This window comes from Peromyscus californicus, unplaced genomic scaffold, assembly GCF_007827085.1.
Source record: "Peromyscus californicus insignis strain IS unplaced genomic scaffold, ASM782708v3 Scaffold_11__1_contigs__length_118956290, whole genome shotgun sequence".
In the NCBI taxonomy this organism is placed as follows: Eukaryota; Metazoa; Chordata; class Mammalia; order Rodentia; family Cricetidae; genus Peromyscus; species Peromyscus californicus.
The window spans coordinates 49,005,131-49,027,939 of NW_026294402.1; the positions used below are offsets into that span (position 1 = coordinate 49,005,131).

Consider the following 22,809-nt stretch of genomic DNA (forward strand, 5'->3'; position numbering starts at 1 on the left):
TACATGTAGCATATGCTCACAGAGACACAAGCACATAAATAAAAATAAAACTTTTTTTTTTTTTTTTTTAAAGAAAAGCTTGTAAGAGAGCATCACCTAACTCCAGGAAGGAGACACCTCCCCCACCAGGGATACCTAAATAGGAGGTGGTGAAGGAAAATTGCTGGTACCTCTTGGTAAACATGCCTGCTGACAGTCAGACCGCTCTTCTGTGAGTAAACATCCTTGGATTAGCAGTTCAGTCGTTTCTACTATATCAGAAACCTAAGGCACCGGGACATTTACCTACACATGCCCACGATCAAAGGGTTTGCATCCTCAGAAAATGTGACGACATTAGACGAGCCTCTACATTGTGGGTTGATACCTCTCCCCTTTTGTTGACATCATGTGGGTGCCAGTCAGACCCTGCCAAGACTGAGACCCACTCTTCTCTTGTCTGGTGGAGCTTGACTGTCTCAGCCCAGCTGTCTTTTGTTTTTCCAGCCAGGGTTTCTCTGTGTAGCCCTGCCTGTCCTGAAACTTATTTTGTAGACCAGGCTGGCCTCCAACTCAGATCCAACTGCCTCTGCCTCCTGAATGGTGAGATTAAAGGCGGGTACTGCCACGCCCCATTGCAAGCTATTGTTTTCCCTCCTTGGCGTTCCTGTCTTCAACATTCTAACTTTAACATTTTAACATTCATTTTAACTCACACACTGTTTTTTATCATGTTGAAACAAGGAATTTGGGCTAACCTAAACCTGTATTTCCTGGCCTTAGTTACTTATATTTGGCCAGAATAAACCCTCTCTTATTCTCTTTGAGGTAATAGCTGTAGAGAATGTGTGTGTGTGTGTGTGTGTGTGTGTGTGTGTGTGTGTGTGTGTTTCATGGCAGGTATTCCTACCTTAGTTTTTGAGACAGGGTCTCTCACTCAACCTGGGACTCATCATTTCAGCTAGACTGGTTGGCAAATGGGGGTAGGGATCCACCTAGCTCTGATTTTCCATTGCTCAGATTGTAGATGCTCTCCCTCATACCCCGGCTCTTTACATGGGTGCCAGGGATTGAATTCAGGTCCTCATGCTTTTGGAACAAGCACCTAGCCCACTGAGCCATCTCCCCAGCCCAAGAGCTGTGTTTTCTGAGTTGACTTTATCCAACAGTTCACATGTACTAAAACTTTGTTTTACATTTTATATATACTAGTGTTATTTTATGTATACTAGTGTTTTGTCTGCATGTAGGTGTGTGCACCACATTGGTACCTGGTGCCCCGGGAGGCCAGAAGAGGGTGCTGGATCCCCTAAACCTGGAGTCACAGATGGTTGTGAGCCACCATGTGGGTGCTGGGAACCGAACCTGGGTCCTCAGTAAGAACAACAAATGCTCTTAACCCCTGAGCAACACTGAGTACCTTTTATATTTAAACTATATTTCAGTATAGCTATTTAAAAAAAAAATAAAAATCGCCGGGCGGTGGTGGCGCACGCCTTTAATCCCAGCACTCGGGAGGCAGAGCCAGGCGGATCTCTGTGAGTTCGAGGCCAGCCTGGTCTACAGAGTGAGCTCCAGGAAAGGCGCAAAGCTACACAGAGAAACCCTGTCTCGAAAAACCAAATAAATAAATAAATAAATAAATAAATAAATAAATAAATAAATAAATAAATAAATAAATAAATAAATAAATAAATAAATAAATAAATAAATAAATAAATAAATAAAAATAAAAATCAAGTTAGCATGGTGGGGCATGCCTATAGTCCCCGCACTTGGGAGGTAGAGGCAAGAAAAGAGGATCAGGAGTTCAAACACAGCCTCAGCTACATAGTGAGTTTGAGGCTCCATGAGACTGTCTCTAAGAAACAAACGAACTAACATTTGGGGAGTGATTAAAATATCTGTCGCAGTGGGATTGCAAAGTCCTAATGGGCCCATTATCCCCCAAACATAGAAGGCTCATTGGCCCCTAGTAGATAGGAAACAAAACACCTCATCCACACAGCTACTTAATGAATGAAGCAGGGGGTGGGGGGGAGGCTTCCGGGTCGCAGCTGGGCCCGCTCCGCGCGTCATCGACCGATGAAGGCAGTGATTGGCCAGCTGGTGGCAGCGGTGCAGAGAAGGGTCGGGGTTGTAGGGGAGAGCGACGCGAGGATCCGAGCTAGGGGCGGGGCCTCGCGGGGCCTCGGGGTGGGGCCGTGCGGGGCGGGCTTCGGGGGCGCCGGCTTACGCGCATGCGCCCTGGCGTTGCCGCTGTCGCCGCGGTGAGGGAAGTGGACGCGATGGCTGGGTCCGCGTGGGTGTCCAAGGTGAGCGCCACAGGGCAGCAAACACGCGGGCGGGCCGCGGGGGCAGACTGTGATCCCTCCTCATGCCTGGCGGAGGCGAGCGCCCGGGGCTGGTGGAGGCGGCGCACGGCCCGCGGGCAGAGTTTCGGGGAGTGTGGCCAGCACGCCGAGCCTGGCTAGCCCCGAGCCGGGACAGCCGCGCCCTCGGCGGGGACGGCGTCAAGGTCAAGGCGGCCGGCTCTGCTCCGGGTGTCCCTACCAGACTCCTCCAGGACTGGAGCACAGGTCTCGCGCGGAGCCCCGGAAGGTCACGGAGTGGCCGCCCAGGCCCGGCGGCCCTGTTACCTGCCGGTCTCAGGGCAGCCCTGCGGCACGGCCCAGGTCGCCCCTCCCGGGTCCCTCAGCCTTTGCCCCGGTAGCTATTTCCCCTTCAGAGGACACCGGGCATCGTGCTCTTTGGAATTACACTCTGAACACTCAAAGAGAGGGAGACCGCGGCATCGTCCACTCACGTCCCGATGTTGGGAACCCTGCGATCTGGCGCTCTAGCTCGCTTTGATAGCCCAGGTACCAGAGGGGAAGGCACTTGAGGTTACATATGCAATCTTTTGGTTTCCCGGTGGAGCTGACCTGTCCCCAAAGACAAACTTACTCAAGGTCATACAGGATGTCATTGTCATCTGGGAGAGAAACCCAAGTATTTTGATTTTCATTTCCCTTCTGCCTGTCCAGTGGCCAAGGTCACTTATGGATATAGTACTGACCAGGCCTTAGGTCAGCTGGTGCTATAGTGAGTGGTTTCCTAGAAATCTGCTATAAGCAGTGCAAATTTTTTTCTATAAAACTTGGTATTGCTCCCCCCTTTCTTGTAAGTTTAAAGAGAAGTTCAGAGATACACTATTATTGACTGATAATTCAAGTTAGGGGTCTTAGTTTTAAATCCTGACAATGCCATTGACCAGCTGTGTGCCCTGAGTAAATTAGTTAATGTCGGTGAACCCACTTGTAAGATGTCTTGTGTCACAGAGTTGTGTGTGCATGAGAGCACCTAGCCCATGCAGGACAGGAAACCCTGGGGCTTTCTTAGCTATCAATGTAGCTATCTTGGCAATTGTCAAGCAGACAGTGCTTCTTGGACATCAGTAACTAGTCTACCTTGTCATTTTCCTCAGACCCCCATTTGCTTGAGATGCTATTTGGTCACATTTCCTTTTAAAGGTGTAGCAGCAAGTCCATCCTTTAAAGTCCGGGCTTCCACTCAGTCCCCGACCCACCGTTAGTAGGTACAGTCAGCCATCAGGAGAAGGATAAAGAAAGCTACCCTGCTGAAGAGTGTGCTGGAAATTGGTTTTGCCTTTAGCTCTGCAAAACAAACTCAGAAGAGCTCAGAAGTTATTGACTGTAGGGTCAGAAGATGTTCCCTCGGGACATGATTTTCCTGTGTGACCTTTGGCAGAGTGGCCCAGCCTTTGGGTCAGTCTCTCTCTAGGGATTAGGGCCTCGGAAGGGGCTACTGAGGCTAACGCAGGGGCATCTGGGGTTTCCATCAGGATGGCTCCTTTACTGGATTTCCATTTAAGGCTTCTGTTTTGGTCTCAACTAGTCCAGCTGAGACTGTAGCTAAGGCTGACCTTGAACTCCTGATCTTCCTCCTACCTCCCAAGGGTTGGGATTCTAGGTGTGAGCCACCACACCCATTTTCCATTTAAGGTTTTATTTCTTAGGTCATTGGCAGATCGAAGATTTCCCACGAAGAAAATGAGGGTTTTAAAGGCTTTTCAGGCTCCAAAGACTATGAAGAGCCAGTTTCTCACCCTACTTCCCACGCGATATCTCTTGTTTTTAGGTTGGAATATGAAGGTAAAAAGGAAGTGAGGAGCCACAGGCAGGGTTCAGGTGGTATAGGGCCTGAAATCAAGTTCAGGAAGCCAAGGCTAGCCCTCTCACCTGAAAACTCATCTCCTTAGGTTTTATAGAGGAAAATGACACCCAAGTATATTATAAAGTAAAGGACAGTGTGTGTGCTAAAAATTTATGTAAAGTTCTATTTGAATGGACTTTGTCAATGTGTTATTCTGTCCAAGATCATAGAGGAGCGATGGAAACATGGGAAATACTGCTTGTTAGAAGGAAGTCATTACAGGCATGGAAGCTGGGCCGGGAACCCTCAGCTACACATAGGATTGAGAGTGGCCGGGCTTGTTTGAGAAGGGATTTACTGAGTATAACTGTGAGGCAGGAAGTGTACCAGGCAGTGTAGATACAGGAGCAGATAAAGCCTAATGTGGCCTGCATGTCTGGGCATATTTGTTTGTTTATTGCTGTGGTGTTGGGGGCTTAGCCTGGTGCCAGGGAGGCACTCTACCACTGAGCCACAGCCTCAGCACCTTTCTTTCCCTCCGTTTTTAATTTTACAGTCAGGTCTCAGTAAATTACCCAGGCTGTCCTTAAACTCACTCTGTAGCCCAGCCCAGGCTGGCAGGCCTTGAACCTTCAGTCCTCCTGAGTACCTGGGCTTACAAACTCCAGCCATGAGGCCTGGTAAAAATAAGACAGGGTGTAACAAATGTCTCTTTGCTCATGTATCTAACCTGAAAAAGTTACATTAAATTTTTTTAGCAGATTTGAGTGACTTTGGTCTGTGTACTCAATTATTGGTGTTGATTTTATTGTAATAAAGCTTTGTACCATTTCTGAAGGAGTGAGCTATTCATTAGTGTATCATTTGAAAGCTTTTTCTCTTCCTTTTTTTGGTTTTTCGAGACAGGGTTTCTCTGTGTAGCTTTGGAGCCTGTCCTGGGACTCACTCTGTAGCCCAGGCTGGCCTCGAACTCACAGAGATCCACCTGCCTCTGCCTCCCAAGAGCTGGGATTAAAGGTGTGCGCCACCAACGCCCGGCTCTTGAAAGCTTTTTCTTTGAGACAGGGTCTCACTATGTGGCCTAGCACTTACTGTCTAGACCAGGCTAACCTCCAAACTCAGAGAAATCCACCTACCTCTGCTCCCCAAGTGCTAGCATTAAAGGTATACACCATGACACTTGGCTAGAGTTTGAAATATCTTTTAAAATGTGTACATATGCTATTGGTTATTAGAAAAAATGTATTAATATTAATGTCTTAGAGTAGTAGGATTGTTAGAATGACTTTTGTTTTCCTTTTTTAAAATATCTTTCTGTAGTCTCAGAAAAATTAACAAACAACACAAGTAGAAGTTATTGCCTGGACTACTAGAAGATCTAAATAATTACAATCTGCTGCTGTGTGGCCTTGACATCAAATAGTGCTGAGTCAACTAGCTTAGGTTTAGCACAAGCTGTTATGATATTCTCAGAAGTGTTGGTCTATGACTGACACAGAAGACCTGCTTGCTTTAGTTCCCCTTTGGGCAGTACTGGGGCTGGTACATGCTAGGCAGGTGTTTCTGCCTCTGAACTATGTTCCCAGCCCTCCTTATTTTTTGAGAGAGGGTCTTGCTGAGTTCTCTTTGCTGGTCTTGAGGAGTCCCTGGAGTCCAGACAGGTTTTGAGCTTGGAACCTCCTGCCTCAGTTTACTGAGTAGCTGGGATCACAAAGTCTGTTCCATGAGGCCAGGCAAGATTGTTCCTAATTTGCTGATTGGATATTCGCGAGATGGCTCAGTGGTTAAGAGCACTGGTTGCTTTTCCAGAGGACCTGGGTTCCATTTCCAACGTGGTGGCTCACAACCATCTATAACTCTAGTTCCAGAAGATCTAACTCCCTCTCTGGCCTCCCTGGGCACCAGGTACACATGTGCAGACAAAATACCCATATACATAAAATTCTATAATAATACTTTTTAATAAGAACTCAGTAATTTGCTGATTGGTCACTTTGATCTTAGACAAATCCCTGGTCTCTGCCCCTCTATTCTACAGAATAAGTTCAGAGAGGAGTCATGCTCTGGGTTTCTTAAGGACCCTGCTGGCTTTAAATCTGGTGGTAATTTTCTTAGAGCATATGGCATCCTCTGGTGGTCAAGAGCATTAACCAAACTAACCACAACATTAGAGAGAAACTAAGGTTTGAGGCAAAAAAGTATAGTTCCATTCTGTCTTCAAAACCTTTTGACAATTTACACTTAAAATCTCAGACCTCCAAAAAGTTCAATGCTGAGACATGTGTGTGTGTGTCTGTGTCTCAGTCTGTAAAGTGCTTTGTGTGTGTGTGTGTGTGTGTGTGTGTGTGTGTGTGTGTCTCAGTCTGTAAAGTGCTTTGTGTGTGTGTGTGTGTGTGTGTGTGTGTGTGTGTGTGTGTGTGTGTGAGAGAGAGAGAGAGAGAGAGAGAGAGAGAGAGAGAGAGAGAGAGAGAGAGAGAGAGAGAGAGTCTGTAAAGTGCTCGTCCTGCAAGCATGATGACTGAGTTCAGATTTCCTGCACCTACATTAAAAAGACTGGGTGGTGACAGGCCATGTTTTGTAGATACTCATGGGAAACCTGCCCTTTCGTGAACAGAAATGGAGGAGGAGTGGATGGGGGGGGGATGAGGAGGAGGGGTTTGGATAGAGGAGGGAGGGAGGGAGAACTTATGGCAAGGATGTAAAATAAATAAATTAAAAAAAAAAGGCTGAGTGGTGGCACGTGACTGTAATTCTAGCATTAAGGAGGCTGAGACAGGAGGATCCCTGTAGCTCACTGGCCAGTTCTTCCTGAATTGGTGAGCTACAGGTTTGGTGAGCTCACTCTTCTCAAAAACTAAGAGAAGGACACTTGTGGGCCTCTGACTTTCACATGCATGCACACACGTGCACATACACACTGATATATCACACATGCACGCACAAACCCCCCAAAGAAAGAAAAAGTACAGACTTCAGTTCTACAGTTTTAAGTCAGCCACATTGAGCTAATGGTAGTTGAGAAAAATATTCCTGAAAAGTCTCCAAGTTTAAAGTAATAATAAAAAGAAAAAGAATCAAGTTCTTCCAGCTCCCCCAAAGAAAACTATCAGAAATGACTTGTCTCATGTGTTTGTGTTTTAATTCTGTGCATGACATTTCTGTTGTGTTAATGTAGGTCTCTCGGCTGCTGGGTGCATTCCACAATACAAAACAGGTGACGAGAGGCTTTGCTGGTGGTGTGAGTATAATTATGTCTTTTTATTTTTCCTTTTAGAAGTTTCTCAAGAAAGATGCTCAAATATGTTTATTATTTAGCATTCCATCCTCATTTATTTAACACTAAAGGGAATTGGCCACACTTCTAATGTATATTGAAATTATTGGCTGATAATTACACAAATCTCTTGTCATTTTCCTATTTAGTCTGTTACATCTGGCTATGTAAGCCTGTCCCATTAATATCTTCAAGGAGCCATGATAAAAATAGATGTTACCCCGAGGCTGTCACTCTATTTTGTAATCTCATTAGTGTCTTAAGACACTTAGGGTTTTGTTTTTTCAGAAACAAGTGCAAGTTGAGAGAGAATTGTTGAGAAGCTTCAAAAATCTGCTTTGCATTTTTGTTTTCTGTGCTTCCCTGAAAACAGTGGATTGGTCACCAACTGTGGGTGCCTTGTGCGTCTGTGGGCCTACAGGCCTTCACTTCCGTATGCAGTCTGTAGACCCCTGCTAGTGGGTCACCTAGTGCCCATTAAATCTGCTGCTTTTGGAACTCCTGGCTTTAGAGTTCTGTGCTTGAAAAGCTGATGCCACATTTTTGGAGCATTCCAAGACTGTGTATCAGTGACTTCCTATTTATTCTTTTTTTCCCCTTTCGTAGACTCTGATTTGAATTTTGTAATCCCTTCATTCCTGTACTCCCACATTTTATGCCGTAAGGAATTGAGGAGACTGTTTGTATCTGTACTGGAGAGGAAAAGTAGCTTCTCGGATGACGTCACGTGTGGGAGAACAGGAATAAGGAGTCTTTGACCCTGCTTATGCCCGAAATGCAGATAGGAGCTAGAACAGCTGAATGCATGCACAAGGCCAGTGCAAAGCCCAAACTAGAGCAAATCCTAGCATGGAAGGGGTGTTGGGCACAAAACCTACCTCTAGCTGTGGAGTGATTGGCAGTTATTAGCTGCTGGGAGACAGAGAGTCAGTCTTCTCTGATTAGATTATAGGCCCTGGTCAGATGACCATGCTCACTGAAGTCCACGAATCCTAGAATATTCGAGCAATACAAATTGGCCTTGATGGGTGAAAAAGAAGACAAAGGACACAAAGTTGGATGGGTGGGGAAGGCAGGGGTAGATCTGGGAGATTGGGGGAGGGAGATGAATATGATCAAAACACATTGTATGGAATTCTCAAAGGACCGGTACAAATTTTTAAAAATATAGAATAAGGCTTTCATTTCAAGTTCAAGAATAACCAAGCCAACATTTCAAAGCCATTCTGAAACTGGACTTGATGGTATGGGTCTGTGATCTCAGCCACTCAGGAGGCTGAGGCAGGAGGGTCAAAAAAAGTGCAGGGCCTGCTGGGCTCCAGAGAGAGTGGAAAGCCGGCTGGGGAAACACGAAACCTGTCTCAGAATACAAAACAAGAAGGGCTGGGGAGGTAGCTGTGCGGAGCGTTTGCCTAGCATACACATGACCCTGAATTCCACCCTCAACACCAAAGTGAACAGAAGAAGAAAGAAACCAGCACACCTGGAAATGGGTGAGACGATTACGGTTCTCTGCTGTTATTTAGTCTTTAGGCTACTGATTTTTAAAAATATATTAGCCTGGTTGATGAGGTTATTTTCAAAAGATTAAGAGGATATATTAATTAAAAAAAAAAGATTGATTCAGCTGTATGTAAAACTGGAGAAATAATTAGTCAACCTGTCCAGATATCATTGTAAGGCAGAGGACAAGGGAAAGTTGAATTAGTGATTAAAAAATGAATTTATGATTTAAAACATACATAATATTTTCATTAATTCTTTGAGAATGTCATACACGTGTACAGTGTATTTTATCATATTTGTCTCAGTCTTCCCCCTTAATTAGTGATTTTTTATAAAAATATGTGGTTGAAGCAAGTACAGCATGTAGCTAGAGTTTTCCTGCCTGGCCCACAATCAGGACAAATCTCTGACACCCGCCAGTCCCACAGCCATTCAGACCCGACCAAGTAAACATAGAGACTTATATTGGTTACAAACTGTATGGCCGTGGCAGGCTTCTTGCTAACTTTTCTTACAGCTTAAATTAATCCATTTCCATTAATCTATACCTTGACACATGGCTCGTGGCTTACCGGCATCTTCACATGCTGTTTGTCATCATGGCGGCTGGCAGTGTCTCTCTGACTCAGCCTTCCACTTCCCAGCTCTATTCTCCTCCTTGTCCCGCCTATACTTCCTGCCTGGCCACGGGCCAATCAGTGATTTATTTATTGACCAATCAGCAACACATTTGACATACAGACCATCCCACAGCAACAGCAAGTAAAATGCAGTTCCCAGTGAGGGTCTGAATGGGTGTCTAACCCTCTCATCTCTCCTGACACGTCTCACTCACTGTTCGAGATGCCCGCTCACTGTTGTCCAGAGCATTTTGATGAATGTAACCGATGTTACCCCGAAGACACCCTCACTGTCATTCTAACTGGGCCTTGCGGGTCCAATCATGGTCTTGGTTGCTGATGACATCCCAAGCTCACTTAGACCACATGAAGGAGCCAGTTTTATCGAGGAACTAAGAAGAGTGGAAGCCCTCTAGAGATGGAGTCTGATTTTCTTGTGGGGTTCACACAGACGTCTGAAATTCTGTTGGCGTTTCCCGAGGCCCTCCCAGGAGTCCACTGGCCGGACAGCTGGGGCTTTCGTGCAGACCCCACGGCAGTGAGGGAGCAATGCCGAAATGTTTTGCTCTCTTGGGATTTACAGACTTGAGTTAGTTAGAGTTGAAGTTTGTCTGAAAAGCAATACAAGTCAGGAAGAGTACTTGGTGGTTTCTTGTTGTCTGATTGAAGAGCATCGTTTGCGTTGCTGTTTAAGTTGCAAGCTCTGGAGAGCAGAGACATGGAGCATCGTGGAGCCGGTTTCTCTCCACTGTGGTGATCGCAGCGGGAGGTCTGTCTGTTTCTTTCGAGCATTTAGGTCTTTCCAACATACCCGGGAAAGTGAGTTTCTCTGTGAGTGATACTCTCTTTAAAAAAAAATTTGAAAATCAATTCTTACTGTTTTCTTCGATGATTTTTTTCCTACTCAGGTTCAGACCGTAACTTTAATTCCAGGAGATGGAATTGGCCCAGAAATCTCGGCCTCAGTTATGAAGATTTTTGATGCTGCAAAAGTAAGTGTTTTTAAAAATCCTCTTAAAGATACTCCACAGAGACCATTTCAGCCGAGGTGAATTGTTCTAAGTTTCTATATGGTTTGTGGGGTTTGTTGTTAATAATCTCCACAGATTTTCTACTTGAAAAAAAAATCAGGGCTGGTGAGATGGCTCAGCCTGATGCCCTGTGTTCAGTCACCAGCTCCACGTGGGGAGAGAGAAAAACCTACTCTCTAAGATTGTCCTCTGACTGCCACCTCTACTGTGGCACGCACCCCCCACACACATAGGAACATACATATGTGCACCCAAATGAATGAATGAATGAATAACATTTTAAACATGAGTGTGGTTGTCCAGGCCTTAATCCCAGCATTTGGGAGGCAGAGACAGCAAATCTCTTAGTTCAAGGCCAGCCAGTGCTACCTAGTGAAACCATCTCCAAAAAGCCAAGGTGGTTGTTTTATTTACTTACCTTTTTTAAGATTTATTCTGTTTTGTACATAAGAGTGTTTTGTCTGCATGTATGTATGTGTACCACATGCATGCCTGGTGTGTGTGGAGGCCAGGAGAGGATGCCGGGTCCCCAGAATTGAAGTTACAGATGGTTGTGAGCCATCATGTGACTATAGGAAGTTAACTCTGGGTCCTCTGCAAGAGCAACAAGTGATCTAAGCCCCGAACCATCTATCCAGCCCTGGTTACCTTGGAGACAGAGTCTTGCTCTGAAGCCTAGACTGGTTTAGAACTCAGTGTGCAGCCCAGGCTGGCCTTGAGTCTGCAGTGGTCCTCTTGGCTCTGCCTCCTGAGAGCTGGATGATTGTCGCTTTGATGATACATGTCTCAGCACTGTCTGCTGCTGCCATTATGGATGGCTAAAACTACCACACTGGCATCCATTATTTATTATGTAATCATTTTTTGAAAGAAGCTTTTTCATGTATTACAGTTTTGGTGTGTTAGAGATTAAACTTGGCTCTGCACATGCTAAGTGTTCATCCTTATCACTGAGTTATGCCCCTAGCTCCTTGAGAGAATTAATTTTTTTTCTGTTGTGGTATTGTCATCAAGAATGGGATATTATTATTCCTGCAGCCCAGCTTTCAATTCAGGGAGGTATCTTAAAACATTTTTGTTTGGGGGATTTAGGACATTTGGACTGTAACATCGGTTTTTATTGTTTTTACAACTGCCGAGTGTAAAACAACAGCGATGAGTTAGAAAATGAAACAGTCATTGAAATTTTAGGAACTCTTTTTTTCCTATGTGAGTTTCTAATGGAAATTCCTGAGATGAGATAACACTTGTACGCACTCTCCTTGCGAACAGGGTCCACATCTTTTTCTGTACTTGTCTGTCCAGTTCTATGCAGACAGTGTGTGTGCTGGCTGTCAGATGTCAGTTCTCATCTGACGGGTGGAGGGAGAAAGAAAGGAACATGAGCCGGGTGGTGGTGGTGCACGCCTTTAATCCCAGCACTCGGGAGGCAGAGGCAGGTGGATCTCTGTGAGTTCGAGGCCAGCCTGGTTTACAGAGCTAGTCCAGGACAGATTCCAAAGCTACAGAGAAACCCTATCTCAAAAAACCAAAAAAAAAAAAAAAAAAGAAAAGAAAGAAAGAAACATGAGTTTATGCTTTAAACAGCACCTTCCTAGGGATTTCTTGTTCTTTAGACAGCTTTACTAAGGTATAATCATATACTATTCAAATCACTCATTAAAACTGTACAGTCCAGGGCTGGGGAGGTGTCTCTGGAGAAAGTGCTGTTCAAGTATGAGGACCTGAGTTCAAATCCCCAGCTCCCATGTAAAGCTGGATGCGGTAGCATTTGTCTGTAATCCCAACGCTCCTACTGTAAGATGGGAGGCAGAGATCGGGTCCCCGGGGGCTGGCAGGCTGGTTAGCCTGGCATGTGCAGCAGCAAACAGCAAGAGACCCTGTCTCTAACAAGGTAGAAGGTGAGAACCAACACCAGAGTTGACCTCTGACCTCCACACATTCATGGTGACAGTAAAAAAGTATCTACAAATAACCGTACAATACAGTCCAGTGATTTTTAGTATATTCAGAGTTATGTAGCCACCCACACTGTCTAATTTAGAACAATTTTATCACTAAAAAAGATATCCCATAATGCATAGCAGTCACTCTTGGGTCTGCTCCACACCCGGCCCCAGGCAGTCATTTGCTTTCTCTTTATAGATTTAATAACCTATTCATATCAACAGACTTACATGATCTTTTCTGGTAGACTTTTTGCTCTTAGCATTATGTTTTCAAGGCTCATCCACATATCTGTGGTATGAATCATTCTATGAACCTTATATCTACTTCTTATGCTGATCTAATTATAGCCCCCTCAAGAGTCCTTGTGAAAAAATAAATGAGCAGTTGGCAGCTGGATGTGTGACTGGGCCAGGGAAGTGCAGAGAGTCCCTTGGGCACACTAGTGAATATCACTTACAGCATGTCAGGGACTTTCAGACCTTATGGTACATGTTTTTACTAGCTGCATCCAGTCTTGATGAACCATCATTGCCAGAGTCATTCAAGTATGTCCAGTTCATTGTGCTATTGTGTGGCTTCTAGGCCCCTATTCAGTGGGAGGAGCGGAATGTCACTGCCATTCAAGGACCAGGAGGGAAGTGGATGATCCCTCCAGAAGCCAAAGAATCCATGGATAAGAACAAGATGGGCTTGAAAGGTACAGTGGAGAGGAGGTTATGGTTGCTCCCAGGCATTCTGATTGAGAGTTCGTGCATGTCAGCCAAATCCAGCCTGACAGTCTATCAAAAGTAAAGACTTCCTTTTGTGAAGTATTACCTGTGGTAAGGTACTTTATTTATCTATTGAATGTTTTGTGTTTGGGAGACTGGGTCTCACAGTATAGCCAGCTGGCCTAGAACTTGCTTTGTGCCCAAGGTTAGCTTTAAACTTGAGATCCTTCATGCCTCAGCCTTCGGAGTGCTGGAATTAGAGGCAAGCATCTCTAGATGCTTTCTTTATTTGCTCTACCATGGAACTGTATTCTTGGCCTGAGATGGTTATTTCTTATTTGGGACATTTATTCTAAAACTCTAGTAAAAACATTAAAGTATTGCTGGCCAATACCAACTTTACTGTGTCTGTTATTTTAACTCCATTTACATCTAGTCAGATTTTTAATGTTTTTGTTATTTTTATACATGCTTAAGGCCATGATTCAGAATAATTAGCATGTGACAGATTGAAATTTGGAGCAGGCTTTTAACCATGTTCACATCTATGCTTTGTGAGCCACTGGCTGGTAAGCTTAGGCCAAGTTCTTTCCCTGGGATTGTTTGGGTTTTTTCTTTCCTTTGTGTCCCTTATGGGCAGTGAGGCTTAGTGGGTGCTAAGCACCCAATGCAGTGATTGATCCTCAGAAGGTCTCAAGACAGGAAATGCAGGTCATGTCCCAGAAACCTCCCTCGAGGATGTGTTCCTCCTCTTGGGTCTGAGGGAGGGGTGCAGTTGAAGGCAAATACGTTTTACAGGAGCCAGGTGGGTTAGTGGTTCCCTGTGAGACCAAGTGTGTGCTGCTGTCGGCTGACTGTTCTTTCCTACAGGCCCACTCAAGACCCCAATAGCAGCTGGCCATCCGTCTATGAACCTATTGCTCCGTAAGACATTTGACCTTTATGCCAATGTCCGGCCATGCGTCTCGATCGAAGGTTATAAAACCCCTTACACGGATGTAAATATTGTCACCATCCGAGAGAACACAGAAGGAGAATACAGTGGAATTGAGCATGTGGTACGTTCATCTCAGAGTTTTTTGTTTTGTTTTTGTTTGTTTGTTTGGGGGGAAGGTTCGTTGTTGTTGATGTTTTGGGAGGTGCTTTTGTGTGTGTGTGTGTGTGTGTGTGTGTGTGTGTGTGTGTGTGTGTGTGTGTGTGTGTGTATTTTGACACAGGGTCTCTACATAGTCTAGGCTGTCCTGGAACTCACTGTGTAGACCAGGCTGGCCTCCAACTCTCTGAGATCTTTAATCCCAGCACCAGAAAAGCCTTTGCCTTTCTGGTGCTGGGATTAAAGGTGTGTACCACCACACCTGGCTCAGAGAGTTGTATTCCCTGTGGGATTTCCTTCTGTGCAATTGAGGCAGTTGTTCAAATTCTCAGTTGGAAATACCTCTGAAAGACAGATCAGTGTCACCTCTAGGGGTAGCCGGAGTTGGTGGGTGTTTGATGCTGTGGGTCTCTGGCTGAATAGGTGAGAGGAAGAACCTGGCCTGGTATAGTTTGGGTGTAAGTATATAGGAATCCCACTCCACAGGTATGTCTGTGGCTGCTAGCCATCTCTGTATAGCAAAGCTGTGATGCTGTCTTGTGGGGCTGGAGTTAACACTGACTGCGCAGCCTGACACAATAACGTGGCCTATACTCTGAAGCTGGCTGGTACCAAACTGTTCCCATACCACCTCTTCCATTGAAGCAGGGCTTCCTCTCTTTCAGATCGTTGATGGAGTTGTACAGAGCATCAAGCTCATCACGGAAGAGGCGAGCAAGCGCATTGCTGAGTTTGCCTTCGAGTATGCTCGGAACAACCACCGCAGCAACGTCACGGCTGTGCACAAAGCCAACATCATGTGAGTCCCGAGAGGCCCGGGTGGACTGGCTTTGCCTGGAAGATGGAGCTTCCAGGACTCAATCTCCAGCTTGCCCTCTGAGCCCCAGAGTTTAGAAAAGAACATTGTACTAAGCAGAGTGGCGTTTTCTCCTTTGGTGTTAAGAGGGGCTGAGGTATCGGAAGGAAGCTAACTGGAGAAGACATTAGGTCGCAGAGGCCACACAGTTCATGTTTCCCAAGTGGGAGAGCAGGGGTGTTCTGAAGTGCTGTGTGCTCAGGGCTTAAAATAGAGCAGATCCTGTCAGAGTGTTTCTCTGACAGTTCAGTTCTTGAGCCCCGTCTATTAAAGGCTCCTCTGACTGGACAGACATGACTTTCCAAACCTAAGAAAGGACTGAACCTGCACAGTAGGAAGCCATTTAACTAACAGTTACCCTCCTAAAGCAATGTTCATATGAGCTGGGGACTGGGTCATGTGTATCTGTAATCCCAGCACTTGGCATTTAAGGCCAGTGTCAGCTACACACCCTGTTCAAGGCCATCCTGAACTGCACGAGACCCTGTCTTTAAAAAATAAAAGGTCCGCCAGGCGGTGGTGGCGCACGCCTTTAATCCCAGCACTCGGGAGGCAGAGGCCGGCGGATCTCTGTGAGTTCGAGGCCAGCCTGGGCTACCAAGTGAGTTCCAGGAAAGGCGCAAAGCAACACAGAGAAACCCTGTCTCGAAAAACCAAAAAAAAAAAAAAAATAATAAAATAAAAGGTCCAACCAAACAAAAATAATTTAATTATTTCTTAGTTCTTGGTGGATAATACTACACAAATCTAGTCTTCTCTATGGTGAGCCAAATGTCCTGTTTTTACATTTTGTGCACCTGTAAGGATCTGAAAACTTTCCAACTCTCAATTTATTAACTGCCCAAGAAATAGTTATACTGTAATTGAAATCAGATATTTTGGATTCTGGAACTTAACTTATTTGTTTATTTTATTTGGTTTTTGAGGCCAGGTCATACTCTATAACCCTATCTGGCTTGGAACTCACAGATATTCACCACCTCTGCCTCCTAGTGCTGCCATTAAAGGCACGTGCCACCACACTGGGCTTTTCTTTCAGGTGTGGGTGAGCGTGCGTGCGTGCATGTGTGCGTGCGTGCGTGTGTGCATGCATGTGTGTGTTAGTGGACATGTGTGTGGTCTCTAGGAACCATGTCTCTCATTGGCCTGGAGCTCACTGCTTGGCCAGACTATCTGTCCTGTGGGTTCTGGGGCGCCTCTTGTCTGCATCCCCAGCACGGTATTGCAGCGTTTCTGTGGGTGCTAGGGATCCGAACCCCGGCCTTTGAGCACTTCACTGACTTCATCTTCCAGCCACTTTGGAACTTAACTTTCTTGAACTTTTCCTTGATTTGATTCTTCGCTTGCTGCACGTCATTTTAAACTATTTACCTACGTGTTTTATTAAATACAGGCGGATGTCAGATGGGCTTTTTCTGCAGAAATGCAGGGAAGTTGCAGAGAACTGTAAAGATATTAAGTTTAATGAGATGTACCTTGATACCGTATGTTTAAATGTAAGTATACATTGACGCTTACTGGTTGCTTTTCATGGTGCATACTGTGTATCTATGGTGTGCAGATATGGTTGCTAAATGCACAACTGTATTCCTTGTAGATGGTACAAGACCCATCCCAATTTGATGTTCTCGTCATGCCAAATTTATATGGAGACATCCTTAGGTAAGTCTGACTGTGCCCTTTTTACTTTTGAGCTATAGTTTTTACTTAAACATCCTAAAGTGAATCATGGCTTTATGTTTTCAGTAATGTAGTATAAATTATTGTATCTTTTTGTATTTGTAAGCAGAAGATGAAGTGAATTCAGTGTCACTTTCGTGTGTTTGGTTACATGCACAGCTGGTAGATGGGTGTCATTATCACAGTGTCCCCTCTCTTCTTCTTGCCCCTTTGTGCTGAGCTGTCATGGAGCTTCACCCCAGCCCAGGCACTGTTGACATAAAGAGTGACAAACGTCTCACAGTAATGGTACAAGGAAGCCCCTGTGCTGAGACCCTCAGTCCTCACATGGTGGCATGGTGCAAGCTCTTCCTCTAGCATTCTTCCGCTCTTTGGAGTCTTCCCTCCTCCCCCACGGGATGTTGGGCAGTGTTGACTTTCGGAGCCCATTCTTCTACATTTCGTACGTGGTGTTCTGTTGGGAAGTTTTCCTACAGCTCTCCTTCTCAGAGTCTGCACATAGACTTTTAACTCTGGAGCTCTGCACGTTATCAGGAAATTGTGCTGTTTTTTAAATGTCACTCTTTTGAATCTTTGAGGAGGGTCTCGGCTGTGTGGCCAGTTGTCTGCATCAGCGTGTGTACTCCTGCTTTCTCTTTTAGTCACTGGTGAGCTCCTCACTGGCTCAGGCTGTCCTGACTGGGCTCGGCGCCTCCATTCCATGGCTCCTGTGTCCTGGGCTGGGCCTGCTCTTTGCCTTTCGAGCCTTGCCTTACTCTGGCACAGTAAGCTGCTCCAGGCTCATATGCGTTTCTGACCCTGAGGCCCAGAATGAGCCACTTTTCCAAGGAACTCTGCTTTCCTCTAGTGGAGCATCATACTTAAACACTGAGGAGTGCTAGGTGAATTGCTTTCTTTTTCACAATGTCCTTTCCTGTCCTCAGTGATCTGTGTGCAGGTCTGATTGGAGGTCTTGGTGTGACTCCAAGTGGCAATATTGGAGCCAACGGTGTCGCCATCTTTGAATCGGTAAGGACCCTGACACCTACACAGAATTCATGTCTCATTGTAGAGCCCAGGCTGGCATCAAACTCATGATCCTCCTGCCGCAGCCCCTGGAGTTGGAATTATAGGTGTGCGCCATCACTCCTGGCTTTCAGTTTTCCAAAACTCCCACCTCAGACTGCCATTTCCTGTCAGTCTAGCTTGTCTCTCTAGAAGCCTGAGTCCTAGAGTTGATGGCCAGCTAGAACCTTCATCCACTTGGTCCTGCCCCCTGTTCTCTGTCTGCACCCCCTCCTCTCCTCAGCCAGTTTGTGCCTGCTCTGGAAAGCCCTTGGCGTCACGGAGCACTCTGCCCACGTCTGTACCTGTGCAGCTGAGGGTAGCACTCAGCCCATTGCTGGGTGCACTGTAGTCCACACACAGGCTCTCAACCGCAGTTTTCAACGTTGTCTGGGAAATTAGACTTGGTTTTTTATTGTATTTGTTTTAATTTTTGTGACAGGGTCTCAAACATGCCTGACACAGAATTTGCTATGTAGACTAGGCTGGCTTCAAATTCAGAGATCCATCTACCTCCGTTTCCCTGAGTGCTGACATTAAAGTCATGTGTCACCGTGCCCAGCTTTTTCTATCTGTCTGTCTATCTATAAATGATTTATTTATTTTTACTTTTTTCTGTGCATTGTTGTGTTTGTGTGAGGGTGTCTGATCCCATGGAACTGGAGTTATAGACAGTTGTGAGCTGCCATGTGGGTACTGGGAATTGAACTCAGGACCTCTGGAAAAGCAGCCAGTGCTCTTAATCTCTGAGCCATCTCTCCAGCCTGGAAAATATTATTGACCCACAATTTTTTGTGTGTATGTGTATGCTGAATGTATATGGTATATGTATGACAGACAGACAGACACACACACACACACACACTCTGTAGGCATGTGTGTGCCAATGCTTATGTATGTGGAGGTCAGTGTTGGTTCTTTGCACCTTTTTTGAGACAGGGTCTCTTGTTTTTCTGCTGCAAACACCAGGCTTGCTAGTCCATGTACTCCCTGGGGTTCCACTGTCTCCACTCTGGTCTCTCCATTGGAGATTGGGATTGTAGCTGCTTCTCTACATGCTCATCTTTTCCGTGGGTTCTGGAGATGTGAACTCATGCGGCGAGTGCTTTTCCTCACCCAACCATCTCCCTAGCTTGGGCCCCTATTTTTGCACTCAAAAATTAGCTTTTCATTGCTTTCCAGCTTCAATTTATTTCTAAGATCTGTGTCAATGAATGGCACACAGCAGCTTTCAATAAATATTTTTTGTTGTTGGCAAAGAAAGAGGAGGATGGAGACCTCAGCTTCTCTGGAAGGCTGCGTTGTCTTTTTGTTTTTGTTGGTGTTGTGGATTGAGCCTAGAACTTGGTGCATGCTGGGTGCATGCTAAGATCAGGGAGGGCTGGGCTGCCTGTTCCTATTCCCCACCCCCCCACCCCCACCCCATCCCAGCTGATGCTGTCTTCTTATGCCATCATAGGTTCATGGAACAGCCCCGGACATTGCGGGCAAGGACATGGCCAATCCCACTGCCCTCCTGCTTAGTGCTGTGATGATGCTGCGCCACATGGGACTTTTTGACCATGCAGCCAAAATCGAGGCTGCATGTTTTGCTACAATTAAGGATGGAAAGGTATCTCTAATCTAGACCACTGTAAACTGAGCAGATTGTGTTTCTTCTGTGGGATGAAAACAGCCTTAAAAAGATTTGATGTTAAATGGAGGTTCTTAATGTGGACTCCCTGATTGAACTTAAGGAAGACATGTGCACATGTATGCATTTTTCTGGGGGAAGATCCAGATATTTCCCCTGAAAGAATTAAGAGGCACTGATGGGGTATGCAGTGGAAAGAACATGAGAACCAGAGAAAGGCACAGATGCACCCCGCTGGACTGGTGTTGGTGTGTGACCTGGTCAGGTATTCTTAACATAGTGCCTCAAAGCTGGCCCTTCTGAAAGTTACAGTTTGGGATTACTTATGGCCAACATACAATGACTGCAGACGTATTTTTAACAGCCTGACATCGCTTTAGCAGGCACGTGATCTTGTTGTTTATACCTCGCCTGTGTTTGGGAAGTAATAGTCTAGAGCCGAGCAGAAAGATGCCTGACTTACGCAGGGTCTCATAGTTCTGCAGCATATAGCTACAGGAGAATTCTAAATACTGACTCCTGTTTGCAGTAAAGAGGAAATGAGTCGGTAGAAACAGACTGGTCACACTAGAGACTTCTAAAGAGGAGAGTTAGGAGTTGGCTGTGTAAATATTTTCATGCTGTTTGCCTCCAAATACCAAAATTGATCAGAACATGTCTTAGAATTTTTTTGAGCTTTAAAATTTCCCCAAAGACTTTATGCTCAGATTTGCTTTCATTTAACTATCCATAACCAACCAGTATCTTCTCGGTCAATAGTTTGAACAAAGAATAAATTCTGGAGAACTTCCCTGCTCCTTAGAAAGGCCTTATCCTTGAGAGGCGTCTGTTAGGTCTCCGGCAGTCTGTCTATCTGGAAATGAGCTATAGAAGGACTTGGGTGGTTAGATAAAACCCAGCATCCCTTGGGAACTTGTGAAACTTTTTCTCCCCAGAGTCACCTCCCTTGCCTCTGGCAGGAAGGACCTGTGGCTCTTCACTGACATGCTCCTGTGGTTACCTATCAAAGCCCTCCCATAGCATCCTGGCCCTTCTCGCCTCCCCAGGCTTCCCCCCTCCCAGACACCATTTTGTCCCTGCCTCCGCCCTCCAGTCACACTGCTCACTCTTCTCTCCTGCTCTCACTTCTCTCGAAGATAGCCCTGGCCATGTCCAGTATGTTTCTTTTTTCTCAGCTCTGGAATCTTCCAGATTCCTCGGGATACCTTTTCTTATTCACAATAAAGACGTTCCCTTACTGGAGTGGCCATTGCCATGGTTTCTGTACGCAGTGTTGTTTTGAGACAGGGTCTTGCTATCTAGTCCTCAGTGGCCTGGAACTTGATGTATAGACCAGGCTGGCTCTGAACTTGAAAGAATCTTCCTGCCTCAGCCTCTTAGTGCTGGGATTGTAGCAGTGTGCCATCTCGCCTGACTTGGGAGTGTTTGGGGCACACAGCTCATGGGGTTTCCCCAAGCCTCCTATGGTAGGTAGATAGTGTGTAATGGGACCTCCCTTTGAAGTCAATAGGCAGGTACCTTGCTCAGTTCCTATTCCACTGAGTGCTTTAAGTAAAAATATCCTCGCTTTGATTTAGTGTGGTGATGGATGTTTATTTTTGCCTTTTCCTTTTCTCAGAGCTTAACAAAAGACCTGGGAGGCAACGCAAAGTGCTCTGACTTCACAGAAGAAATCTGTCGCCGAGTAAAGGACTTGGATTAGTACTCCTGCAGGGGGTTTGCTGCTCTTAGTCACTCCAGAAGGATACCCTGTAATCCTCCTTGAGAATGCCCGCCATTGGTTTGCTTGCTTCTTGACAGAGTACATTTTCAAATCTGGCCTTTTCTTAACCAGACCTTGCAACAGACGCACATGATGGCCCTAGGCCTTCATTCAGAGGGTTTTCCCAAGTGCTTGTTGTATTTATTGTCTATCTGGTAAACCTTTTTTTGTAAACTGTAAGTGAACTGTATCATTTACCATTGTTACCCATTTTACACTTCAGGCCAAATAATTTTCCCTCAACTGTAAATATTCTGATACAGAATTAATAAGAGAAAATATTTAACTTTTTAACAAAAGCCCTGGTTTTGGTTTATGAAAAACATACTGGGAATAAAACAGGGTTTTAACACTCGCACAAGATAACATTCTAAGACTAAATGGGCACAAAAGAAATGTCTTGGGAAAGTTCACAGCAAAAACGGTATATTTCTTAGCAATATGGAAAATAGAGATATTTGTCCTGTACATGAATTACTATTAATAAAAATGTAAACTCCAAGAAATATATAATGAACGATGTAATTTTGTTAATAACGTATAGGTAATCCTGAGTCAGAGCCCCAGATGCCATGTGTATTCAATTATTTTGTTACCTTGAGATTGACTATTTTTTTGGGAGAACTCTTAATTAAGAGAGGTCATTCCTCTTCACTAGACACATTGTAAGTAAGCTCAGTCAATGAGCTGTCTGAACCCCTGAACTGACCTCAGTCAGGGAGCCAGCCCCTGAAGAGTCACTCCTGTGTGGCCCTGGGAAGGGGCCACACTCTAGCCGGTGCTGCAGTTGACCCTGGAAAGTCCTGGCCACCTGTCATGGCTGCAGTCGAGGAACCTGGATTTATATTTCATCGCTGCCCCTTCACTTCCCCAGAGCCCCAGTCACTGCCTTCTGCTCCAGTAGCACCCACAAAAGACCCCAGTGCAGAGGCAGAGCTGACTCAGCCCAAACTGGGGCCCCTGTTGCCAGCTTCTGACCATCAGGTTCCTATCCCTGTCCCTCCCCATAGCCTCTGCACCACAGCATGAAGCCACCCTCTGGCCCACACCAAAGTCAAGCTGTCTCCCCTCAGCCCTTGTACCAGTTTGCAAACCCGTGGCTTTGCATAATGTACCCGGGTGACAAAGAGGATTTCCTAACAACAGATGTCCCCATCTGGGTCGTTTTTAAAGCTTTTATTCAGATTTACAATCTGTATTTTACTTTTAACTGCTGCTGTCTCTGTCTTACTGGATTGTTCTAGTTATCAGTGGCTTTGGGTTCACAGTAATAAAGAATTTGAAAACTGACTGAGATGTTTGCATTCTCTGCCTCTTTCCTGGTCCAGGTGCCTTAGGACATTTTGGCTTAGCTTGTTGTAATAGGTGGTCATAGACTTGGCTGCTTTAACTAGAATGTTCCACCTGACCCTGCACCTTTGTTTATTGTAGACTACTAATGATGTACTAATGGTTACTCACACTCCTGTGGGTTAACTGTTCATGCTCTGTTCCACCCGCCCAATTGACAAAAAAC

At 45.4% G+C, this 22,809-nt stretch overlaps 1 protein-coding gene across 3 annotated transcripts; it reads left to right on the plus strand.

The window, feature by feature from the left end:
• The first annotated feature begins 2,215 nt into the window (after positions 1–2,215).
• Positions 2,216–22,583, plus strand: Idh3a (isocitrate dehydrogenase (NAD(+)) 3 catalytic subunit alpha). Of its 3 annotated transcripts, none has more exons than XM_052760668.1 (11): positions 2,216–2,294; positions 7,310–7,372; positions 10,443–10,526; positions 13,098–13,212; positions 14,096–14,283; positions 14,984–15,117; positions 16,568–16,670; positions 16,772–16,836; positions 17,778–17,862; positions 19,358–19,510; positions 21,150–22,583. In XM_052760668.1, exons 1-11 carry the CDS (start codon positions 2,220–2,222, stop codon positions 21,231–21,233), a joined length of 1,149 nt encoding a protein of 382 aa, XP_052616628.1. In that variant the 5' UTR covers positions 2,216–2,219; the 3' UTR covers positions 21,234–22,583. The 3 variants fall into 3 exon arrangements, with proteins under 3 accessions (XP_052616628.1, XP_052616635.1, XP_052616641.1); XM_052760675.1 differs by having other exon boundaries at positions 2,220–2,294; positions 7,310–7,348; XM_052760681.1 differs by lacking the exon at positions 7,310–7,372 and having other exon boundaries at positions 2,253–2,294.
• The last annotated feature ends 226 nt before the right edge of the window (positions 22,584–22,809 follow it).